The sequence below is a fragment of the Podarcis gaigeae genome (assembly GCF_964106915.1).
Source record: "Podarcis gaigeae genome assembly, chromosome: 5".
In the NCBI taxonomy this organism is placed as follows: domain Eukaryota; kingdom Metazoa; phylum Chordata; class Lepidosauria; order Squamata; family Lacertidae; genus Podarcis; species Podarcis gaigeae.
This window is the reverse complement of record NC_139681.1, coordinates 68,063,267-68,086,699: the sequence shown is the minus strand read 5'-3', so window position 1 is coordinate 68,086,699 and position 23,433 is coordinate 68,063,267. Positions and strand designations below refer to the sequence as shown.

Genomic DNA, 23,433 nt, shown 5'->3' with positions numbered 1-23,433 from the left:
AGAGGAGGGGGGTCAGTTCGTCGCGGGGGAGGGGCGAGCTCCCGAAAAGGACTGTGCGCATGCGCGGTCTCGTGTGGGTGGTTTTTTTTTTTCCGCCAGGCTCGTTATTGAGGCGGCGCGCGCAGTCCTTTCTGGTTGCTCCTGTCTCGTGCCAGGCTGCCGGCAGCGATTGTAGCAGCAAGAAGGTCTCATTCTGTCCTCCGTATACGAAACTTAAGGTGGGGGCGGGGAACGTGCTCATGAGCATGTGCAGAATACAGCCACTAATTTTATTGTAGGATCCCCTTCCCCCTTTGCCAGCTGGCCAGGAACAGCCAAGAAGTACAGTAACTGGCTTGCTGCTGCTGCTGCTATTGGCTCGTGAAAACAGAAAGGTTTCCTATGCAGAACTGCAAAGGTGAAACTTTGTCATTGGGTGGGTAGGGGGGCAAGTTGCTCGGCTGGTGCAAAAATAGGCGATTCTGCATGAACCCCAGGTTCAGCTTTATTAGTCATTTAAGTGTTAGAAGCACCTTGTGGACTTCCATGCTTGTGTGCTACTTCAGACCATATATCTTATATGAGACCCACATCAAAGGCTTCTGAATGAACATAGCAGCAGGCATGGGATAAAATGAGAGTGCCTTGTGGGTCAGTAACTGGTTAAAGAGCAGCAAGCAGTTGGGATGAATGCGCATTTCTCGCAAGAGGGAGGCAGGATATCCCAGGATCTCTCTTGGGACCAGTCTTTTTTAAAGTCTCCATAAATCACCTGAGGCGGCAGTCAAGTTCTGTGATGACAGTTCAGTATAGTGAGAACAGACTGTGAGGAGCTGGGAAAGGATCTCACCCAAGTGGTGAGCTCAAAATGGGAAGTGCAGTTCAATGTCAAGTGATACACAGAGAAGCGAAATACTGTATAACACTGCATATATGCTTATGGTGTCTGAACCTATCTGGTTTAAGAGCTTCTGCTCACTTATTGGATTGCAAACAAGCCCACACATCACTGAACATACAATCAGGGGCCCAGTCAGTGCACACTTGTCATTGATAGACCTTTTACAGTGTACTCTTGGCCACGCTTACTCCGATGTAATCCCAATGGTAAACAAGCACAGGATTGTGCTGCTAGGTTGATACAGTATGTGAAGTATTTTTATTATTTTCTTCTAAGCTATTAAAACGAAGTATTTTAGCATCTGATTCTGGGAGATCGTAATTAATTGTTGGTGTGTTACTTTTAATCCAGAGGTTGCATTGCAGATTTCTTTCCTCAAATAATGACCAGAATTCTTTATGCATTTTGTGAAGTTAGTGCTTGAATGGGAAATTTAACATACGCCCATATGTTCTTCAAAGGCTCATAGCTTAATTCTCAATTCTGAAGTCAGTTGGACTGGTACATTTTAAGGAGGGAAAGTGATATTGGTTCAGTAGATGAATGCTCTTAAAACTGTTGAGGTGAATGTTGGTGGTAAGAACAATCCTGGGTCTAAATACCAACAATTTGAGTATTTATAGCCTTTGCAATGAAAATTACATCTGGAGAGACTATTATTATTCTTGTGTTACAACGGTAGTATGGTGTATGCTGTTAAATCACTATCATTTTTAACCCCAAAGGTATTAAAATTATTCTGCTGTATATCATTTGTAAACTGTTTGAATTCATTCAGTATGGCATGATTAATACTGTACTCTATGGATGAAACTCTTGGCTGGTTGTATTTTTTTATTTTTCCGTAGTCTTTAAAATATATTGTGTTTTTCACAAGACGCTTGAAAACGATCTTTAGTCTGCAACACTTTTTTATACAGGCTCGTGAATATAGTTAATGTGGTATGTTACATGGGGCTGATTTTAGTGGGAATGATGGCCCATAGAAATGGATTATAATTCCAATTAATTTAAGTGAAGTAAGTCATTCTGGTTCTGTGAACATATGCAGTTTTCAAGACAGGCCTTCCCAGTCATCATTTTTCTTTGGTCAGAGCAGCATTGGAAATGGGATACTTTCTGGAGGTACATCATCTCTTGCGCTAGAAAATAGTGTGTGAGAGAGAGAAAGAGAAAAAGAAAGAAAGAAAGAAAAATTGAATGCTGCTTAATCCTTTCCTTCACAGCTCCCCCCATGTAAAAAAACCCAGCTTATTTTGCTTCCATCAGATTTCAGTTCACACCTAGAATTCTGCCAGGTGGAAAAGAGCCATGGTGGCAGTAGTGGGGAGATATACTTTAGAGGAGAAAATGAGTAAAGAAGAGGTTAAGTACTATTAAATCCTGGTTCCTTTTCATTTAAAGCACACACACACACAAAACATATGAATATAATGTATTGTTCACTCCTGAGTAGTGTCTTATTATTATGAAATACATATTAAGGAAAAATGAAATTTTGTCACCCCTGTTGCAGTAGTCTTTTTTTCATTACATTGTGTGGTAGTAATATATACTACATATATACTACATATATACAAAGTAGACTGTATTTATTAACATGTCACATACAGTCATTTCCTTCCTCTGCAGGTGTTTATTTAATATTGGCAGTTCACAGTTCAGACCTAGCTAATTTATGCTCTTCATGAGGAACAAATTACAAATAATTGCTAGTAGGAAACAAGCAATTTGCAACTATGGTATAGAATTCTAATCAAAAAGTTGCCAATGTAAAATTTGTGCAAACACTTCTAAAATTGAGGCTCTGTATTCCCCCTCCCCCTGAGAAGTTTTGGAAATCTCAGTGTCAAATTCAAAACCTAATTATTTTGGGGAAACTTTTGTATGTGGTCATTTACTTTTTCTGTTATTTTCAATGTAATCTGATACATATCTACTTCAAAGGAAGTAAAATAGCAGGTGGTATGTTCTTTAGTTTTGGAAATGTTAAGGAGCTTGTTTCAGAGAACAAAATGGGCACATCAGGAAACTCCTGATTAATTATACCACGTAATGGGGTCTGCAGTTCAGCTCTACATGCTGAGTATTTGAGCATAATGGTTACTCCCTGATTTTTCTGATTCTATGGGAAATTGACAAATTTTATTAAATAAACTGATTAAATAAAAAAAAAAGCTCTCCAACCAAGTCATAATATATTGTGAAATCAGTATTGCTGGGTATGAAAAGGTTTCCCTCACCATCTACATATTGTTATCCCTTTAAGCTAAACAGTTCTTGCAAATGGAAAATTCTGAGGGCTCGCAACAGGTGCTACAATGTGCTTGTAAAAGATAGTCTCTAGCAAAGGATCTGTGAAGAAGTCTGCAGTGTCGAATGGTCTATTGATATAAGAATCCCAGTGGTTTATTGTTATTATTATGTAGAGAATAAAGGCTTTCTGCCCCTCTCCTCCCCGTCGCATTGTTTCCTTTCAGCCCACTGTAGCTCTGTGTTTCATGCCCTTCATTTTACTAATTTTTACAGCCCACTCAGGAAGCTCAAAAATTAAAATGCAAGCTCATCACTATGTTGTAGATTCTCGTAATTAATCATAAATGTCTCCAATTACTGACTGTTTTCAGCAGAACCTTCTGAGGTAACATCATTTATTATTGATACCTTGTAGGAATAGAAATGATGCAGGAAGAACTTATGTACATTTTCTTACAACATTTGATTCCCACACAAACACACATTTGATTCCCAATTGCAAACTAATTGGAAATAGCTTCTGGGATGTTTGTCCATGTGTTTGGCCAGGGGACACTTCACTGACCTGTGAAATTTGGACTCATTGAAGTGTTGAAAACACCATGAACTAGGAGCACCATCCAGGTCATAATAGTAGAATGTGAAAATAATGTAACATATTGGCTGATGATAGCCTAAACCCCTAGTTTTATGTTGACAATGGATAACTCTTCTTGATTTCCACAAGTAGGCAGCTATATTGGTTGCTATCCTAAGGAACTCCTCATTCAAGATGAGGAAGTGACCTTTAAGGCTAGGTGTGTTTTGCTTGTTTGCTTTCTTATAGTAATCTTGCAAGGAATTAAAAAGGTTTCTTCTCTTTAACTGAAATGCTTTTTTGTACAGTATAGGCTGCAGCTGGGGATTTTGGTAATGTTCACTGAATGTTATTCTGTTAGGGTTATTTAAATTGACTGTTTTTATTGTAATTTGAATTATGTGCTTTAATGTTTCTTTTTAATGTAAGCCACTTTGGGAAGTCATGAAAGGCAAATAACTGAAATACATAAAAAGTAGAAGTGAACACTACAATTTATTTATAACAGAAAAAATGAGTTAACTATATAATAGTTATTAACTGTTATGGCGCATTAGTTGTTTCATTCATCCTATAATTGTGAACATTCATAGAATAGTGCGTTGTTATGCTGCAATGCTTTCTCAATTACTTGCGTGGAAGCCCCACTAATCTCAATGGGACCTCTGAGTAAATATGTATAGGATTGAATTGTAAGAGTCCTTGAAGAATATTGTTCAATGTGTACATGTAAACCAAGATATCATGGGCATTCTTTAACAACAACAACTTTTTAAATGGCATACACTTAATGCATTATATATATTTTTAAAGTGTAAAATTCTACAGTGTTTGAATGGTAGTTTCTGAATGTGTTCCAGCTGCCTCTGATGAAGAAGTGTTCTACATGCATTAAGCTGGAGTGTGGTTGTAAATAAACAGACATTTTCTTCCAAACCTTTTAAGGATTGCTTCCTTGCTATTTTGGTGGTGGGTGAACCCCAGTGCTAAGAAGCAGAAGCCTGTGACCAAATGTGGAAGGTTGAAGGCTTGCCTCATAGTGGAGTGAGGCATTGTGAACTGTGGCAATTCATATTCCCGAATGACTCCTAATTTGAACTTTGACTCAATCACTAGTTCAATGCCATTATTTTTTAGGGTAGTAATTATGCTGCTGATGATTTTGTGTTTGGAAGTTCGCAGTTCAGGAATGCTGTTGGGCATGATGTGAGTTGGCGAGGTTGAAGCTGATGGTGGTGGTCCAGGCCTCCTTCTTAACCAGATTCAGCTGGTTCACCTGTGTGAAGAGAATGGACCTTCCTTCAGTTACCCATGTAAAGTTCAAGCTGGAGTACTGCAATGCTGTCCATGGTTTTGGAACTTCATCTGGTACAAAATTCAGCCTTCGGGTTGTTTGTTGGAGCCAGGCAGTTGAAGCAACGTATGTTGTACCACTGTGTTTCTGGCCCCAAATTTAAAACGCTTGTGATGACCTTTGAAGCACTGAATATTTTAAACCAGATTATTTTAGCATTCCCTGCACCCATATCAATTTACCTGTGCCTTAAGATTCACTTCAGAAGCCCTGCTTTTTAGATTCTCGCCTTGAAAGGCAAGTTAGTGGGCTCACGGAACAGGACCTTCTCTATGGTGTCTCCACAGCCATGGAACTTGATTGCATGTGTAGTTAGGCTGGCTCAGTTTTGGTTTTTTTTAGTTGTCCAAATGATCTCCCTGTCCCTAGTTTAGCAAACTGAGAATGGGTGTCAGACTTGTGTGTACATATCTTTACCTAGTCTCCTCACCTTGAGTGCTGGCTTCACTCCAGGGCTGCTTCCTGTTCTTTCTGTACAGGCCATGTTGCTTTATGAACAAGGATGTAAACTAGGAGGAAACTGTGGCTTAAGAACTGACTGAGTACTCAGTTAGTAAAACCAATGTTCTCTGGTTTGGATATATTGGGAATTCTGACTTAAACAGACCTTATTTGAAGGTGGTGTGTTGGGTGTGTGCTGGTCTACTCACGCTTTCGTTGCTTAAATGGTAAATAATCTGGAATTGTAAGGAATATTTAAATTTTATACAATCTAGTCAATCATATTTAAATCTGACAGACTTCATAGGCATAATACTAGCTTGTAAAGCTCCCCCTTTTAATTTCAACTGTTCCTTTGCTATATATCAAACTGGACTTTGTATACAGTGTACCATGTTTTAATCTATGGTTGCACATTTCACAGTCTCCAGTTTTAACAGTTCACTTTGTTGTGTTAATAAAGGTCCTTGAAAATGCAGCTTTGCTCAGGGTCAAACTAGATAAGGCAGAGCAGCCATCCACGCATCTGCTCCGTTTCCATATATATATATATATTTATAATATTTTTTATTAGTTTTATGAAATACAGAAAAAAGAATAAAGAGCATATTATAAAAGTAGAAAAAGAAAGTTACAAATTTTTCTTACTCTTTTTTCCAAATCTATTGGACTTCGCCACGTCCTCCCAACCCTGCATTCTCTGTGATGCATAACATCTGCAATTTGTTAACTTGTTTCAATACTTATTGTATCTTCCTTTTTATCATGTTACCCAATTTCAAATATATTATGGCCCAAATCATGTACGTTTTCATTTTAACACAATAAAGTTGTTTCATTATTCTATCTCTAACTCCTTGTACCTTAATTTCCATTTCTTTAATTTAACATTACTGAAGCTAGGATTTCCTAAAAGGTGCGTTTTTTAACATTCATACAACTTATAATGTTTTTCCAAATAGTCTTTAAATTTTCTCCAATCCTCCTCGAATGTTTCTTCTCCCAAGTCTCGGATTCTGCCAGTCATTTCGGCCAGTTCCATGTAGTCCATCAACTGCGTGTGCCATTCCTCCAGTGTGGGTAAATCTTGTGTCTTCCAATATTTTGCAATCAGGATCCTTGCTGCTGTAGTAGCATACATAAAAAAGGTTCTGTCCTTCTTAAGCACTCTCTGGTCCACCATGCCCAGGAGGAAGGCCTCTGGTTTCTTAGGTAAGGTAAATCTAAGTACCTTTTTTAGTTCATTATGAATCATTTCCCAAAAGGCCTTCACTTTCGGGCAGGTCCACCAGAGGTGAAAAAATGTCCCTTCCGCCTCTTTACATTTCCAGCATTGCTCCGTTTGCATATAAAGTTGAAGAATCTTCTTTGCCGTAAAATGTCTGTGGGGGAGCAAAACTCACTCCTCCACCTTACCTGCCGTGTTCCACCAGAAGTGATCTCAACTGGGAAGAAGCAGCTTAAAAGTGCAATAGTTTAAGAGAGCAGGGTGATGAGTTTGGCTTTCCTCCCTCATATGGTCCTTTTCATGTGAAGAATAGGTCCTTACCCAGCTCTGCTTTATGTATGAACAGGGCAGACACTGAGATACATGGCTGCCTTGTCACATCTTGTTTGGTCTTCAGATTCAGGGTGGAGTGTGGGCTTTGGTCCAGATAAAAGACTTCAGTGTGCAAGAACTTGCAAATGGGAGATGTATGTAAGGTACAGCTGGCTGGCATGTGGTCCTCTAGATCAGTGTTTTTCAACCACTGTTCCACGGCACACTAGTGTGCCGCGAGATGTTGCCTGGTGTGCCGTGGGGAAAATTGAAAAATTCGAAAGATTTTAAAATAAAGTATTTTATAATTTTTCATATTTCTCTTTACTTACTATTTCATAATAAAGTAATTATAAAATACTTTCTTTGTGTTTATTTGATTCCTATTCAAGAGAATTACTTTATATATAGTCAATATAGGCACAGAGTTAAATTTTATAACATTTTCTAATGGTGGTGTGCCTCGTGATTTTTTTTCATGAAACAAGTATGCCTTTGCCCAAAAAAGGTTGAAAAACATTGCTCTAGATGTTCTTTGACTCCAGCTCTTATCAACCCAGACTGACAGGGGTAGTGATCAAGGGTTGTTGACTTCTAGTCCTGCTCCACCGAGAGGGCCACAGGCTCACACCCCCGGTATAAGGCTTGCTGTGCTTGTGGCATTCCTTCGTAGGATTTCTGGAGCCATGTGGGTACATAAGTTTATGTACTTAGTGAGCAGAGTGGGCTATTTTTAGCTAGAGACATTTCTTTCATTTTCATTGTCATTGCAGACACATTATTGATGCGCTGCAACGATCAAAGAGAATTAAGTATTTCCAAATCATTGCTTTGAAGCAGTAAACCTTACAGCTGTGTGCCTTCCTCCTTTCTGATGCTGTACTTGTGCATCTTGATTTTGAAATAAAATAATCTCTGTTCTTAAAATAGATTTCCTGAGGGTTGGTTTGTATCTGGAATTCCAAATACCCCATTTTTACTAGAAGCCTTTGTAAGAGAAGTTCAAACCCTGGGTTTCAAGTTAATGCTTACGGGCAGATCTCTGTATCCTCTTTGTATGATAACTGCACTACAAATAAACCAAAAAACAGTTTGTAAGCAGTGTGGCAAGAAACTGCTTTCAGCATTTGAAAGTACAACAGCTATTTGAAAATTAAGTAGTTCAGGTCATGAGCTTTGAAATGATTCCTGACTGGGCCTGCAAATTCTTACTTGTCCCTCTTGCCATGGTGAGACGTCAGCGAAGCTCTGGTGAGCAAGGTGAATCCTTAAACCAGAATGGGAAGAATGACTCTTGCCCCTTCCCCAGCCACAAATGTAGACGGAAGCCTGCTTTTTAGCTCTGTGCTTGTTGGGTGCAAACAGAGAGCCATTTTTAAAATCTTCTCTGGCTCTGAGCTAGAGTTGAACAGGGTAGTCACAATAGTTTGCCCCTGCACGTGCTGGGAATTGGGAGTTCCAGTTGCCTGTATAGAAGCCTTCACAGCCCCTTTCTGAGCTGGAGGGGTAGCTATATAGCTGTGTACAGCCTCCTGCAGATTGTTCTTAAAAAAGGCTTTAGAATAGAAGCAGCAACCCATCAGGTCATTTTTTCTTTTTAAAGAAAGCAACTTCCTTTTAAATATTAGGAAGAACTTTCTAACAGTAAGAGCTGTTCAACAGACTCCCACGAGAGATGGTGGATTTTCCTTCCTTGGAAATTTTTCAGCAGAGGTTGGAAGATTCCTGCATGGCAGGGGGCTGGACTAGATGACCCCCAGGATCCCTTCAACTCTACAGTTGTCTGATTCCAGAAGGTACAGAGACCTGGAAGATGGTTTCACAATATCTTTTATTTGAGTAAGGGTAAAAAAAAAAAAATAAGGCTAATGATTTCCACTTAAATCAGGACTGCCTACTTGAAAGTCAGATATTGGACACATAAATCTGAAATATTGATGCTGTGTCTGCTTTGTCTCCTACTGTTATCTCACTGGTTCCTTTGCCAGGCCTTCCATTCACATCACATAGGTTCTTCCACATTGAAAGGATGATTTCTTACAACTGTGGAGCAAGTATTATGTGGCACCTGCAACAGGGCCAGTTCTGCAGATGGAAACAGTTAACTGGGAATATACGGGGTAGGCAATCCCATAAGTAAACATGTCTCAAACTTTTAAAGGCTTTATGTACTAATAGGAACACCTTGAACTTGGCCCAGTAGCAAATTTGCAACCAGTGGAGATCTTTGAGCAAAGGCATTCTATGCTGACTGGGTCCCACTAACTGCAGCTTCTGGATCAAGCGCAATGGAAGCCCCTACATTAGCAGCTGTTGACTCTCTGGCCTACTCCCAGAAGTCTCTGCATAGGCTTCCTCAATGCAGACATTCATGCTCAGCCTGTGGGTGTCAGGAAATGGAGTAAAGGAGCTGTGTGACATTGGGCGTGCTAAGAACAAAAGCACAACCCTATGCCCAGTGAAGCCTTCATGAGGGTATTTGAAGGGAGATATGCTCTCCTTTTTCTCCCTTTTCCACTTATACACAAGTTTCTTGACCAGCTGCCCTCTACTTTTCTTTCTCTCTTTCTTTATTCACAACCCACCCCCTAATATACATGTGTCTCTTGCCCTGTTTTTCCTCTCCTTCATTTTCCGTGATACAGTTCCTGACTTGTCTACTCAACAAGGGGCAGTTAATGAGGAACAAATTCAGCGAGGTCTCTTCAGTGACTAAACTTTGTATGCAGAGTTTATTTCAGGGTGCTGTAAGTGTCTTTGGAAAGGTGCAAATTGGCTCTTATGTTGACATCCAAGCAGCTTGAGAGAGCTTCTCTTTCCTTTAAGCAAAGGGGTCTGTTTTCTGGACCTTTGTTAATGGCCCCCTAATGTACACTGTTTGCTGTTACAGTAACAAAGTAAAAGCTGCTGCTTCCCAGCATCCTGTATTCTTTTTTTAGATTTCCATTAGTTTTCTCTGTGAGAGATAAAGTGTGTACATTCACTTATTTATTGAGTGTTGTGGTGGTAGGTGTTGTGTATTGAGTCAAAGGATTTTATATCTGTATTATTATTGTCTGTATTGCATTAGGGTAAAGTAACTGCCTTTTGGTTCCAGAGGGTACAGCTACTATTGGTTCATTTAAGCTGCTGTATTTGGATCCTCTGTCTTATTGGTTTCCTTCAAAAGGCAGGACTGTGATTGCCTGAGATTGTTCCCTCCAAAATGTATCCTTTCTAGCTTGTTCCCTGTCCCTATAAATGTAGCTCTCCCCTCCTCAAGTCCCAGTCTTGTTTGCTTTAATAAAGAAGTGTTACTAGAGAACTGTCTCCAGCATATTATGTCAAGAGAGCTGAAATCACAAACCCCACGTCACAACAACTGGCGACGAAGGTGGGATCCGGAATGCTGAGGAGCGGTTAACGCAGCCCTGCCTCAGAGTCCGGATTGTAGCTAAAACAAGACTCACTGGCCAGCTGAGAAGACGACCCTGCCCACAGGACAATGGAGAGTCCAAGGGTATTGGAGCCCTTCCAGCCATCAGAGCCCCACACGTGGGAAGACTACGTCGAACGCTTCGAGTTCTTCGCGGAGGCTCAAGGGATCACCGATGCCAGCAAAAGAAGGGCCACATTCCTGAGCTACTGTGGGCCTGAGATCTTCACGCTGGCCAAGGCATTGCTTGCTCCAGCGAAGCTAAGTGACACATCTCTCAAAGATATTCTTGCCTGCCTGACAAGCCATTTGGCGCCCACTGAGACCAAGATGGCCCGGCGGATGGAGTTTCATAAGAGGCAGCAGCTTGCTGGGGAGTCTGTATCTGCATTTCTAGCTGAACTGCGGAAGCTCGCTCAGCACTGTGACTTCCAAGATCTGGAAGAGACTCTCCTGGATCGTTTTATCGGTGGTCTGAGCAGCAAGAAAGCCAGAAGACGCATCGTGGCTAAAGAAAAGGTTACCCTTGCTTCAGCCTTGAAGGAGGCCACCGCCACGGAGAATTATGAAAGAGAGGAGCTTGATGCCAGTCGCAGGGCCCCTAAGCCACAGATAGAAGTTGTGCATGCCATGGACGAGCTAGAGGCTACTTCGAGCCAGAGCCCAGTCCGTGGGGTCGAGTCAGTGCGTCAGGCCTGCACAGTGCACAAAGATCACCGAGGCAGGTGCCCTGGTTGTGGCGGAAACCATGAGCGGAAGAGTTGTCATTTCCGGGATGCTATGTGCTGGACGTGCGGGAAGACAGGTCACATCGCCAGGGTTTGTAGATCGGCGGCGTTGGGAGCGACAGGAGCACCTAGACTGGAGCATCGCAGACCGCCCACAGCAACCCACGTTCTACAGGACTGCCACTACGTAACGGAGATCAACGGGAGGGTCGTGCAGTTTCCAGCGCAAGGCAAGGCACATGCCAAGGTGAAGATTGAGGGTCAGCTGTGCAACATGGAGGTGGACTCCGGATCTGGATTCACTATCGTGTCGGACCAGACCGCGAGGACATTCTTCCCCAGGGGTAAGTTGCCCCCTCTGGAGCCCTTCCCGGCAACTTTGCAGTCATACTCAGCGGGCCACATCCATGTCATGGGAATGTGTGCCGTGAGAGTACAGTTCCGGGACAAACAGGCGGTACTCAAACTGGTGATTGCGAAGGGCAGTCGCCCCAGTCTCCTGGGCACTGACTGGTTCCCCGCCCTGGGACTGAGTATATCAGGGCTTAATTCAATCCAAACCTGCCCTGAGATGAGCGAGGCATTATGCAAAGAATTTGCTGGTCTCTTTAATGGAAAACTGGGTTGTTATAAAGGGCCCCCAGTTGACTTCGAATTGGACCCTGGGGTGGCCCCAATCCGACTCAAACCAAGGCGAGTGCCATTTGCACTGCAACCCAAGATCGAAGCAGAGCTGGATAAATTGGTCAAGCAGGGAGTTCTCTCACCCGTGGACTCCGCTAAGTGGGAGACTCCAATCGTCACGCCCCTTAAAGCAAATGGGGAAGTCAGGATCTGTGCTGATTACAAATGTACTATCAATAAGGCACTCAGGGGAAACTCATACCCCATTCCAGTCATATCACATCTGTTGGCTAAACTGGCTGGGGGCAAGGTGTTCGCCAAACTTGACCTGGCACAAGCTTACCAACAGCTGCCAGTAACCCCACAATCAGCGGAAGCACAGACTATTGTCACACATAAAGGGGCGTTCAGAGTTAACAGATTACAATTTGGAGTTTGTGTGGCCCCAGGGATTTTTCAAGGGCTCATGGAACGCCTGTTAAGAGGTCTGCCGGGGGTCTTGCCATTTTTTGATAACGTTTTGATTGCTGGAAAAGACCCACAGGAACTGGTTGCGCGTGTCCGTGCAGTGTTGCTCAAGTTCAAGGAGGTGGGGTTGCAACTAAAAAAGGAAAAATGCAGTTTTGGGGTGCCAACTGTGGATTTCTTGGGGTTTAAAATTGATGCATCAGGCATCCACCCCACAGATGCTAAGGTTAAGGCCATCATCGAGGCACCACGACCACAGAAAAAGACAGAGTTGCAGTCATTCCTGGGACTTATTAACTTTTATCATTCGTTCTTACCCCAGAAAGCTTCGGTAGCTGAACCATTACATAGACTGTTGCAGAAAAAAAATGTGTGGCGATGGGGGCAGGAGCAGCAGAAGGCTTTTGACTCCTTGCGAGGAATGCTGAGTAGCAGGAGCGTCCTTGCTCATTATGATGAGTCGAAGCCGCTGGTCCTGACATGTGATGCCTCTCAATACGGTCTGGGGGCAGTGCTGAGTCATAGGGAACCGGATGGGTCGGAAAAGCCCATCTCTTTCTATTCCCGTACGTTGTCGGCCACGGAGCGCAACTATGCTCAAATTGACAAAGAGGCGCTTGCAATTGTGGCAGGAATCAAAAAGTTCCATGATTATGTGTACGGTCGCCATTTCTCCATTGAAACGGACCACAAACCACTGTTAGGGTTGTTCAACCTGAACAAACAAACGCCACAAATTCTCTCCCCCAGAATGTTGCGTTGGTCTATATTCCTGAACGGGTTCCAGTACACCTTGACCCATGTGCCGGGGAAGCGGTTGTGCCACGCTGATGCGCTGAGTCGATTGCCCCTTCCTGGCGGGAGCAATGAGGATCCTGCTCCAGCGGAGCACATAATGATGCTGGAAACACTTCCGGGGGCTCCTGTAACGGCTACTGATATAGCTGAGAAAACGAGGAAAGATGCTGTTCTCTCCCGTGTGCTCACTTGGGTGGGGAGGGGGTGGCCAGGTGGTCCGCATGAAGACAAATTCAGGCCTTATGCGACAAGGCAGCACGAGTTGTCCATGCATAAGGGTTGTCTCCTGTGGGGAGATAGGGTGATCATCCCAGCACCACTGAGAAACAGGGTTCTTGAGACGCTTCACATGGGACACCCGGGAATGGTCAGGATGAAGTCGCTAGCCCGATGTTATGTGTGGTGGCCTGGAATGGACCAGAACATAGAACAATGGGTACGAACATGCAAGGCATGCCAAGAGGTGCGGCCAGAAGTGGCCAGAGCACCAGTTCACTGGTGGGAGCAGTCCAGATCTCCCTGGAGCCGGCTGCACTTAGATTTTGCTGGGCCATTCCAGGGGAAGGTCTTTTTGGTTATCGTCAATGCATATTCCAAATGGTTAGAAGTGGCGATGGTCCCTAGCATGGCATCAGCTGCCGTAATCAAGGTGTTGAGGCAGCTGTTTGCAACCCACGGGTTACCTGAGACCATTGTATCAGATAATGGGGCAGCTTTTGTATCCCAAGAATTCAGGGCATTCTTGGCTGATAACAGCCAAAGAATCCATTGCGCGCTTAATGGAGGGTGACTGGTCAGCTTGCATCACGCAAATGTTATTTTTGCAGCATGCGATGCCGTGTACTGCGACGGGCAAGTCGCCAGCTGAGCTGCTCTTGGGTAGAAGACTGGTAACGGTGCTGGATTATGTCCACCCGGATAAAATGCCAAACCGTAATTCAAGAGCAACCCCCCAAGCTGAGACTGACACAACAAGGTATCTCGCCCCTGAAGATCTGGTCTGGGTGAGGAACTATTCACAAGGTTCGCGGTGGGTGGCTGGTGTGGTCACCCGGACTAGTGGACCTGTGTCCTATTATGTGACCTTGGAAAATGGGCAAGTTTGGAAGAGACATATAGATCAGCTGAGGCGCCGGGCGCTCAGCAGAGAGGAGTCTGATAATTCATCCCTGGCTAATGACGCAGAGCTGCAAGACCAGGGTGAAAATGGCCCAGAGGTGCAGTCACCAGGGGCCTCAGCAAATGAACCAGGGTCTGCTGGTCCTTAGGATGATGAGGTACAGGTAGGGGACCCTGAGATGTCTGGGACTCCATCTGTTCCTGACGAAACCCCTATAGCAGCCCCCCTACCACAGGTGACACCCAATCCAGAACCGGCAACACCTGTTGTCAGGAGATCAAGTAGAAGTTGTAGGACCCCACAGTACCTGAGAGATTACGTTTGCTGTGCTCACTAGGGGGGGAGGGGTGTTGTGTATTGAGTCAAAGGATTTTATATCTGTATTATTATTGTCTGTATTGCATTAGGGTAAAGTAACTGCCTTTTGGTTCCAGAGGGTACAGCTACTATTGGTTCATTTAAGCTGCTGTATTTGGATCCTCTGTCTTATTGGTTTCCTCCAAAAGGCAGGACTGTGATTGCCTGATATTGTTCCCTCCAAAATGTATCCTTTCTAGCTTGTTCCCTGTCCCTATAAATGTAGCTCTCCCCTCCTCAAGTCTCAGTCTTGTTTGCTTTAATAAAGAAGTGTTACTAGTGAACTGTCTCTAGCATATTATGTCAAGAGAGCTGAAATCACAAACCCCACGTCACAACAGTAGGTTTTTTGGATGAGTGCAGTCATAGCAAATCAACTACATTGAGAACAAAGTATTTGGATTCATTGGGACTGTTGGGTGCAGGGCATGTGAATGTCTTGTTTTTATACAGTGTGACTTATGGTAACTTACATGCTCCAGTCATCCAGGCAGTCATTATTTCTTCTCCATTTATCATGGTTCTCTTTTTTTTTCTGATGTAATGTAGCCAAAACACCCACCACCTTTGCAGAAGAAAGAGGTAAAGGCTGCCTTGATGAACCCAAAGTTTGTAGAAGTACAAAAAAAAAATCTTAAGAAAGAAACCCTAAGAGGGGAAACCCCCCAAAGCCCAATGAGCACTTAGCATACCCAGTGGCCACAAAATGCAAACTGCCTGGGGATTGGTGGAATGGAAAACCAGATTGGAATCGAGTGGTCAGAATACTGAAGAGCAGCACTCCACACTGTAACATTTTGTAGTGACCCCACTCTGCTAGTGATAAAATTTACAGACAGCCAAGCACCTGTCAACAGGTTCTGGTCATAGGTAGGCCAGAGAGCCAACAGCCCCTAAATTCACTTTGGCCTCTGGCTTGGTATCCCATTTCTGAGGGATGAACCATCAAAATCTTAAGTTGTGACTGCTACATGGAAGCTGCTCAAAATCTATATACTGGCATTACCGCTTGGTGACCTTTTTAATATGTGAGACCCACTCTCAACGCGATTTGCCACGATTGTGTGGGGAGTCACTATGTCAGCAACAGGAAGAGTTAGGTTTGAAAGGCATAAATAGCTCAAAGAGTGTGAAGCAGAAGCATTTGGAGTTCATTCTCATATAGACAGTGGTTGTCCCTTCAGAATAACAGGTCTGATATAATGTCACGAATATTTGTTGTTTTGAAGCGACAAACTATTTGGAGTTCAGATGAATGTTTGCAGGACAAAGGCTGAGAGAGGAGCAGACTCAATCTGAGTTATGAACGTTAAAACATCCAGAGCTGCTTGTCTGCCCTCACAGGTTTTAATCTCTTTTCAGATTATACAGAGAAGTCACAGAATTGAAAACACTGTCTTGAGGCCTTAGGGCCGAGCTGACAACGTGAGACAAGGGTGACCACATTTCATGAGTCAGCTTCTGTTTTCAAAACAAAACGGGTATAGGATGGAGAAACCATTGCACATTGGAAGGGCTGTGTGGATATAACAAGCCCAGTGGTCCTGATGAAAATTCTCCCAAATTGTTGAAGCTCCTGTTCTCCCAGGGGAACAGCCACTGTGCAAAAATGACAGCTTTTTTCTTGGAGTAACTCAGCAGCCTTAATGCATAATTGTAGTTACGCTGTAAAGGAAATAGATGCTGTTGTTTATCACATGATGAACTAGACATGTAGCACTGGCAAAGTGAGAGCATTCCATATTGATGAAGGTCCTATCAGTGCAGAGGACAATGATAATGAATAGGAAAAGTGCTGGTACCTAACACAGCCATGTGTGTATGCAGTATTTTTCTGAAACATTTGCATACAAGATTTTGACTTCATTGTATTTTCTTCGTGATTTGATCCACCCTGAAGATCCTATGGGACAATATAGTGGGGGGAGAAGACATAGATTTCAAAACTAAATAAATCTGGTGTAGCTATAGTATAGTCCTCCCCAGGGCTCCTATTTATTTCAATAAAGATGTAGATTTCAGCATTAGTACTTAGGATATTCATTCATTGTTAGTCTACTATAATGTTTCAGTGGGTTGCTTTTTTAAAAATAGAATGATGATTCATTGTTCATTTTGAGAAAAAGTTTCAGAAGGCTGTTAGCTGTATGACCTAATATAATTGCTATTTCTCCACTCACCCCTTTAGGGTGTGTTGCTGCAGAAGATTGCTTGCCTAGATGAAGCATCTGACACCCCTTACCCTTCTTGCCTGTGGCTCTTTTAACCCCATAACAAACATGCATATGCGTCTATTTGAACTAGCAAGAGATCACCTTCATCAAACAGGTCAGTGTGCAGAGTTGGAATGTGGAACCATTGGAATCTTGGAAAATTGGCAACATTTCACATCATTGCAACACATTTTTATTCCTGTTAATTAAAGTTCAAGACTTAGATATTTCACAGCATGCTGAACAGAATTTTTGCACCTTTATCACCTCTTAAAATAAGGCTCAAAATATGGAGATATAAAATGGGATTTTCACACCACAACGGTGAAGTTATGTCAGCTGTTTAGTAGAATAGTTGCAGATTTAAACTTGTTTAAAGGGGCCTTACTCCCCCTGCCCCATTTTTCTCAAGGAGCAAAGAAACACTTTATATATGCATGATAGTCTTACCATTTAGTCTAAAGATTTACAGTTTACACTAGGGGAAAATGGGGAAAGGGGTCATATTCACCAAGGTGCAGAACTGCTTCTTCAAAACAGAACTTGCAAAAGAGCTATGTTTCAGCAGCTTTGGTGTTTCATTCAAATGACCAGGATAGCTCTCTGGATCATGTTCATTCAGGCACCAGCAAAGCCTCAAGGTAGGGATAAGTAGGTAGCTATTTATTTAAAGGCTCAGAAACATTGACAGATGGAGTGTTGGACGACATGAATGCTTGGAAAGCATCAAGAAACAGTTCAGGAGCATTTAGCAGATTGCAGATTTCCGATGCTCGGGTGAAACAAAAATACCAGAGCAATATTAGTGCATCATAACACTTGTGTGAGCAAGTTACAGAACCAGAACTCAAATACAGTTTCAATGACTGGTGACAAGGCAAGCTGTGAATATTGATATTTGGCCCAATTTTCCCTTGCAATGCTACAATGCAAAAGAGAAAAATGGGAAGGGATCTATTAGTAGCAGCCAAAGATTTTTTAGTAGAAAATTGGGGAGGTACTTCCTCAGCATCAAGGAAGGAATGGCAAAGTGAGTGAAGTGGTTGACAGACTTCATCCAACTGAGAGAAGGAAAACAGAGGTTAGCAAATTTTAACAATAACTGGCTTCTGTTTTTTCCTTTGTGAATTTAAGGTATAATCTTAGAACTGACAAATATTGAAACTTTCCCCTGCTTTAAAGAGATGCCTGCTGTTACATTTTCATAGATGTGACCAAGCAGTTATATTTTTCTATATTTTTTTCAGGTTGTTCTCCAACCCATAGTAATTGGATCTCTAACAACTGCAGACTCTTAACAATTATGTTCTCTTCAATTACACATAATGTTTGAACTGTATAGGCTATTAATGGTGTATGGTTTTGTATAGGTCTGAGTTTAGCTTTCTGGTAAGTTGTTTTAAGGGAAACGGATTCAATTAGCCTGCAAAACTGGTGAACTAATGACAGCTGTAAAATAAATGAATGTTGCTGAGCAAAACAAGAGGAACAGAAAGCCATCCCTGCCCTTATGAAAGACATTTAGAACCAAACTAGACATGAGTATGTGTGTTTTGTTTAGGTAAATGGCATCACAGGGAAGCCTGATCAACCTCCAGCCTGTGTGTGGTGGTGAGGAGCATTTTAACACTTTCCTTCTCGCAGACAAAAAATCCCCTTTCTGAAGCTATTTGCATTTTAGGGAAGCCTCCAGTGACACCATTGGTACTGAGGCCCAAGGCTTAAACCCTAGGCTGCTATTTATATAATGAACAAATGGGCATAAGTGCACATTAATTGCTCGTGTATTCAATTAATGTTACATCTAGTTTGACCCGTGGGCTTGGGCTGTGGCCCTCTGACCCTTCATATTTGAAAGCACACAGGAACTGGTCCTGGTAATGGCACCCTGGCATCTGTGGGGATGTGCACTGTGTGGAGCTGCTTAGGCCCACATCGCTTTCTTCAGTGTTGTGGCAGTAAAAACACACACTGTTCTTTGCTCAAGACAGGTTCTTAAATTGCCCTAAATGAAGACACTTCCTTGTAACAAAAAGAGCTCTGGTCATCAAGTCAGAATCCATGCGTTGGATCCAGAGCACATTAGTTGTACTTGAGTCTCGTTAACATTGTTGAGGCTTAAGTTAGGCATGCCTTACTTTTCCCAATTATTTCAGTTGGGCTTTGTGCAACTAACTTGGTCTGCATCAAATCCAGTGAACCCATTTTCACAGTATTCCAACTAATTCTTGAAATCCATTTCTTCATGGTTTAGAGTGTAAACAGCTATGAATATAAGGGGCACAATAAGTATTATAAACAGATTCTGTGAGCGCAGTGCCCGTACATTGCAAGTTTTTATAGGGATCAATAGAGCAATATTCCAGCACCAATTCAGTGCCACCTGTTTCACTTGCACACGCACAGGCATACAAGTAGGCAAAATGATGGGACATTAGAGGGCATGTCTCTGGTACTCCCATGTATCCCTTCCCCTCCACTCAGTACAAGTGAGTCTGTTGAACCCTATTGAATCCCTAATTGTGCAGATATGAACTTGTAGTGTTGGGGATCGGGCCCATCCCTTTAGGAGTTTCCTTTGGTAACTTTTTATACACTGGTTGGTGTCTCAGCACAAACTCTTTCTTTTCTTTTTCATTTTTGCCATTCCAAGCACAGCATCCTATTCATCCCTGCCAAGCAACTGTGGCTGTGTATGTTAAGTGAATTTCTCTCTTCTCTATTCACACCAGTGGGCAAATTTTATGAAGTCACTTCCTAAATACAATGGATGTGACTATACACCAGTGAATAGCTATGAGAGTAATGCACCCCTTTGTATTTTATTAGTACTCACGTGAAACCTTATTTAACTTTTCATGCCTTGTCATGCATGGCTAGATATTTCGTCTCATAATGCGATTCAATTCCTTGTTCTACAAGTGCCTTTTAGTACCGTGCTGATGGTGCCAAATATCTTTTTTGCAATCTGTTAGTGCTAATGCTCTCAGATGCTCATGTTCCTCTGTGCTCTTATTATCTTCCATTGCTTCCTACAGTTTAAAGAAGGTCAGAAATGATCTATCTTTTCTATGTATTTTACCTTTAATGAAATCTTTTTTATAGAGTGCTTCAGTCTACATAATGAAAGGAATGTAAGATGTCGGCCTGAGGGAAGATGAAAAATACAAGACCACTCACCTAGTGCTCTGGGTTAGATAATAACAACATGTGTGGTTTTATTTCTCTTCTTTCTTGAATTTGTTCATTTTTGTCCACCAGTGGAGCAGGAGGCCAGCGAATAAAAAAAGCATCAGATTGTGGGCTTAGGTGAACCTTTTGTATAATCCTTATCTACCCATAAGCAGGCTCTTCTTGGCTAAGATGAATATTGGAGATGTATACCATATTAACATTTGGCAGGCAGTTATTAGAAACAAACTGCTGGACTAGATGGATCTTTTGTTCTGAACTAGAAGGATTTGAGAAGAGTCAAGGGAAGATGAGAAAAATGTAAACCAGCAGCGGACTTGGTCTCTAACATTAGGAAGATGTGATACTCGCAAACACCATGTTAGGCATTGTGCCATTTAACTCAGTATTGCCTACAAATCACTAGCAGAGGTTCTCTATGGTTTAAGATGGCTCCCTTTCTCAACCTGAGCTGAATATTCCAGTGATTGAACCTGGAACCTTTTGCATCAAAACAAGGGCTCTACCACTGAGCTTACAGCTCTTCCCTCTAATATTACCTGCTAGATCTCCCATGCTGCTTGCTACTCCTTCACTGAAAATAATGGATATCCAATTTTACCTGTTCTACTAAATCTAATGAACTTGCAAATGAACATGTATAGCAGTCAAATCAACACATCCCATGGTTTTGCCACCTGTTTGGCAGATATGCTTTAATAAATCTAAGAACAATGTGCTGATGGTTTAAAATTCCCATTCAGACCAAGAATCTGTAATGTTGGTGGCTTGTATTATAATAATATGAAACTTGCTCTGTCATTTTCTCATTATTTTCTTTTCTTCTATCATAAAACATTTGGAGTGTGCCTCTCTTCATAAATTCATTTCTTCCTCATCTGTCTTTGTGCGGACCAGAGGAAACCTCAAAAATAAGCTGGCAAAAAGGCAGTTGTAGTCAGTTTCTTACCAACTGGAACAAACATTATTTACTAAAACATATTCACTCTTAAATCTTTTTTCCTGCACATCAGCCGTACCTGAATCACACCACTTGAACGTGTGTTTGACTTGAGGGAGAGTTTGTACTTGAGCAGTGGTTGGGTCTGAAGCTTTATTTGCTGGCTCAGCAAGTCTTAGATCAGGCTGTAACACTCAGATCTGACAGCATGCTATTTTTTTGAAGTCCCTTAACCCTACGATCTCCTTATTTTGGAAGGAATGCATATCTCACCTATGCAAACATACCGGCATAATTCCTCTTTCAGCCTACTTGTTTCACACTGGCACATAATTTGATCAGGGATTTTTTTGTGTGTTTTTTTGAAGCACATATGATCTTTCTGCTCAGAAATTCTGAATACTATTAGTTTTACTTGTAGTCAGTCCCTCCCATTCCCAGTGTCTGGGCAGGTTTGCTCCTATTTCACACTCTTGGTGGGAGGTGGATAGGCTTACACAGTCAACTTTGTTTTGAAACATGGTCTATTGCAAAGTACTGTATGATGATCATGGTTTTGTATTCCATATGCTGTTTCCATTGTAGGGTTGCTGCTTATCTCAAAATGGTCAGTTTCACACTAATGCTTCCTATACTGTGGATACTATTTCTGGGACAAAAAGAAAAGAAAAAAAAACCAGATTTCTCCATTGATTTGTAGGGATCAGAAAGAAAATGCCCCTGAAGACAAGTGGGTGACCAAAGTTTCCATAGGTGTTCTAGGAAATGTATTGAGTCTGGGAAGCTATGGAGAGTCTGAAGGTGTTGTGATGGTGTTCAGTATTACTTAATTACCACCATGGCATAAGCAAATAAGTTCCACTATGCTCTTCTTTTTCAAATGAACAGTAGACCATATAACAGTTGTGTTACATAAACTTAATTATGTACAGTCAATATATTAGATAGAAAATAAAGTATTCATCCATTTCGTTTACTGTGGGGCAAAAAGACCACCTCCCACTTGGGTGGATTTCACCCAAAGATTACTGTGCAACATCGTCTGCCAGTTTCACTGATCTCAAGTTATGAGTTTCTCTAAGGAGCATTTAATCTAATTTGAAGGTTTAAGTGTTATCATTAACATTTCTTGAATACAAGGATGTTCTGGTTTGACATATTCCTGGTCACATACCAACTGAGAATAGATTAGAATGCTGAACACTAATTAACTAATAAGGTTCTGGAACCTTTAAGGATACGAGTAGTCATGTTTAAAAAAGGAAGGAAATTATGTGGGATACTAGGATTGGTAATAATCAACTTTAAATATCTGCTAAAAGAAATTGAGTGTTTGGATTAGTTGCAACAGCATTTTCAGTGTTAAAATCTTATTTTAAGAAGCTTCTATGATAAAGGAGATGGGACAGGTTAGTAACCAGGAAAGGGTAGCACAGGACTTCTGTATAGACCAACTGCAGGCAGGTTGTCTCCCTTTAAGGAGGTACAAGCTCCATGCAGGGGGTTGGTAGGAACTCAATTGGAGTACCAGTAGGAGTACCAAAGATCACAGGATGCAGAAAGGATGCATAGAGAATGGTTCATTGCCCTGATTTTCTGTAAATCTCAATGGGCTGGGTATCTGCACGAATGGTCCATGGCCATCTGGTGAAAATGACCAGCGGCTGGCCATGTGAATGTATCCTAAGGGGCCATCTCTGTCCTAGTGCAGAACAAGCCATCTGGGCATGGTCCTTGTGGCCCAAGCATCATGGCTTTCTTCATTTGTGTGTTGTCTTCTTTGGGAGTAGTCACAAGGTGATGTGATGTACACTGCAAAATCCCATTGCATATCCAGCTGTCCAGCTGTGTTTTCTTCCTGAAGACTGTCACTTCTACTTGGAACAGATATCTGTCCACTGCTTGCCAGCAAATGTAAGGTCCTTTCCAGCAGCAAGATATAATGAGAATAGCAACAGAATGAGAAATTGCCCTTTAATCATCATTAACAGGTGCTGAATGCATATGAGGATCTCAGACACTTGCAAGGGGACTGCATCTTATGTAACACACCTCCTTCCCTCCACCTTTTTGCCAGGGATTTGCAACATATTTAAACCAAAAGCTATGCAACTGAAAGAATAAAATGCTTGATCCCAGGTGCCAGGTTAGTGTCAGATTTAATTAATGTCACAGCAGTTGCTGGCATGAGTTTAACTTTGATTTTCCATTACAGAATGAAACTTGGGGAAATTAAATACTGCATGATAAGGTATTTCCATGTAATCTGGAGAAAAGGTTAGAGTGTAATCTGTGATAATTCTATTTAAGATGGCAACAGTGCCTTTTTCAAACCTTCAGAGCTTAGAAGGTGCTGAAAGACATAAAATAAATATATAAATTTATTGTTACTTTACGTTCCTATTTTTGGTGTAGCTTTGATAACCAAACAAAGCCATATAATAGTGAGAAATATTCCCCTCTCCTGCAAACACCCATAGGAATTATATCTAAAACCTTCAGTGTTTGCAATCTTTCTATCCATTATGCG

The 23,433-nt window shown here is 41.9% G+C and overlaps 1 protein-coding gene across 5 annotated transcripts in view; it reads left to right on the top strand.

Moving 5' to 3' along the window:
• Positions 1-23,433, top strand: part of NMNAT3 (nicotinamide nucleotide adenylyltransferase 3) — a 41,832-nt gene that overhangs the window by 172 nt on the left and 18,227 nt on the right. Inside the window, exons 1-3 of one of the 5 annotated variants that reach the window (XM_083742178.1) lie at positions 103-397; positions 15,921-16,039; positions 16,747-16,886. In XM_083742178.1, coding sequence (XP_083598304.1) covers positions 16,778-16,886 — 109 coding nt within the window. In that variant the 5' untranslated portion in view covers positions 103-397; positions 15,921-16,039; positions 16,747-16,777. Of the gene's footprint in view, positions 1-95; positions 398-15,920; positions 16,040-16,746; positions 16,887-23,433 lie in introns of those variants that run through there. The other 4 variants (XM_083742182.1, XM_083742180.1, XM_083742179.1 and 1 more) reach the window with 4 other exon arrangements.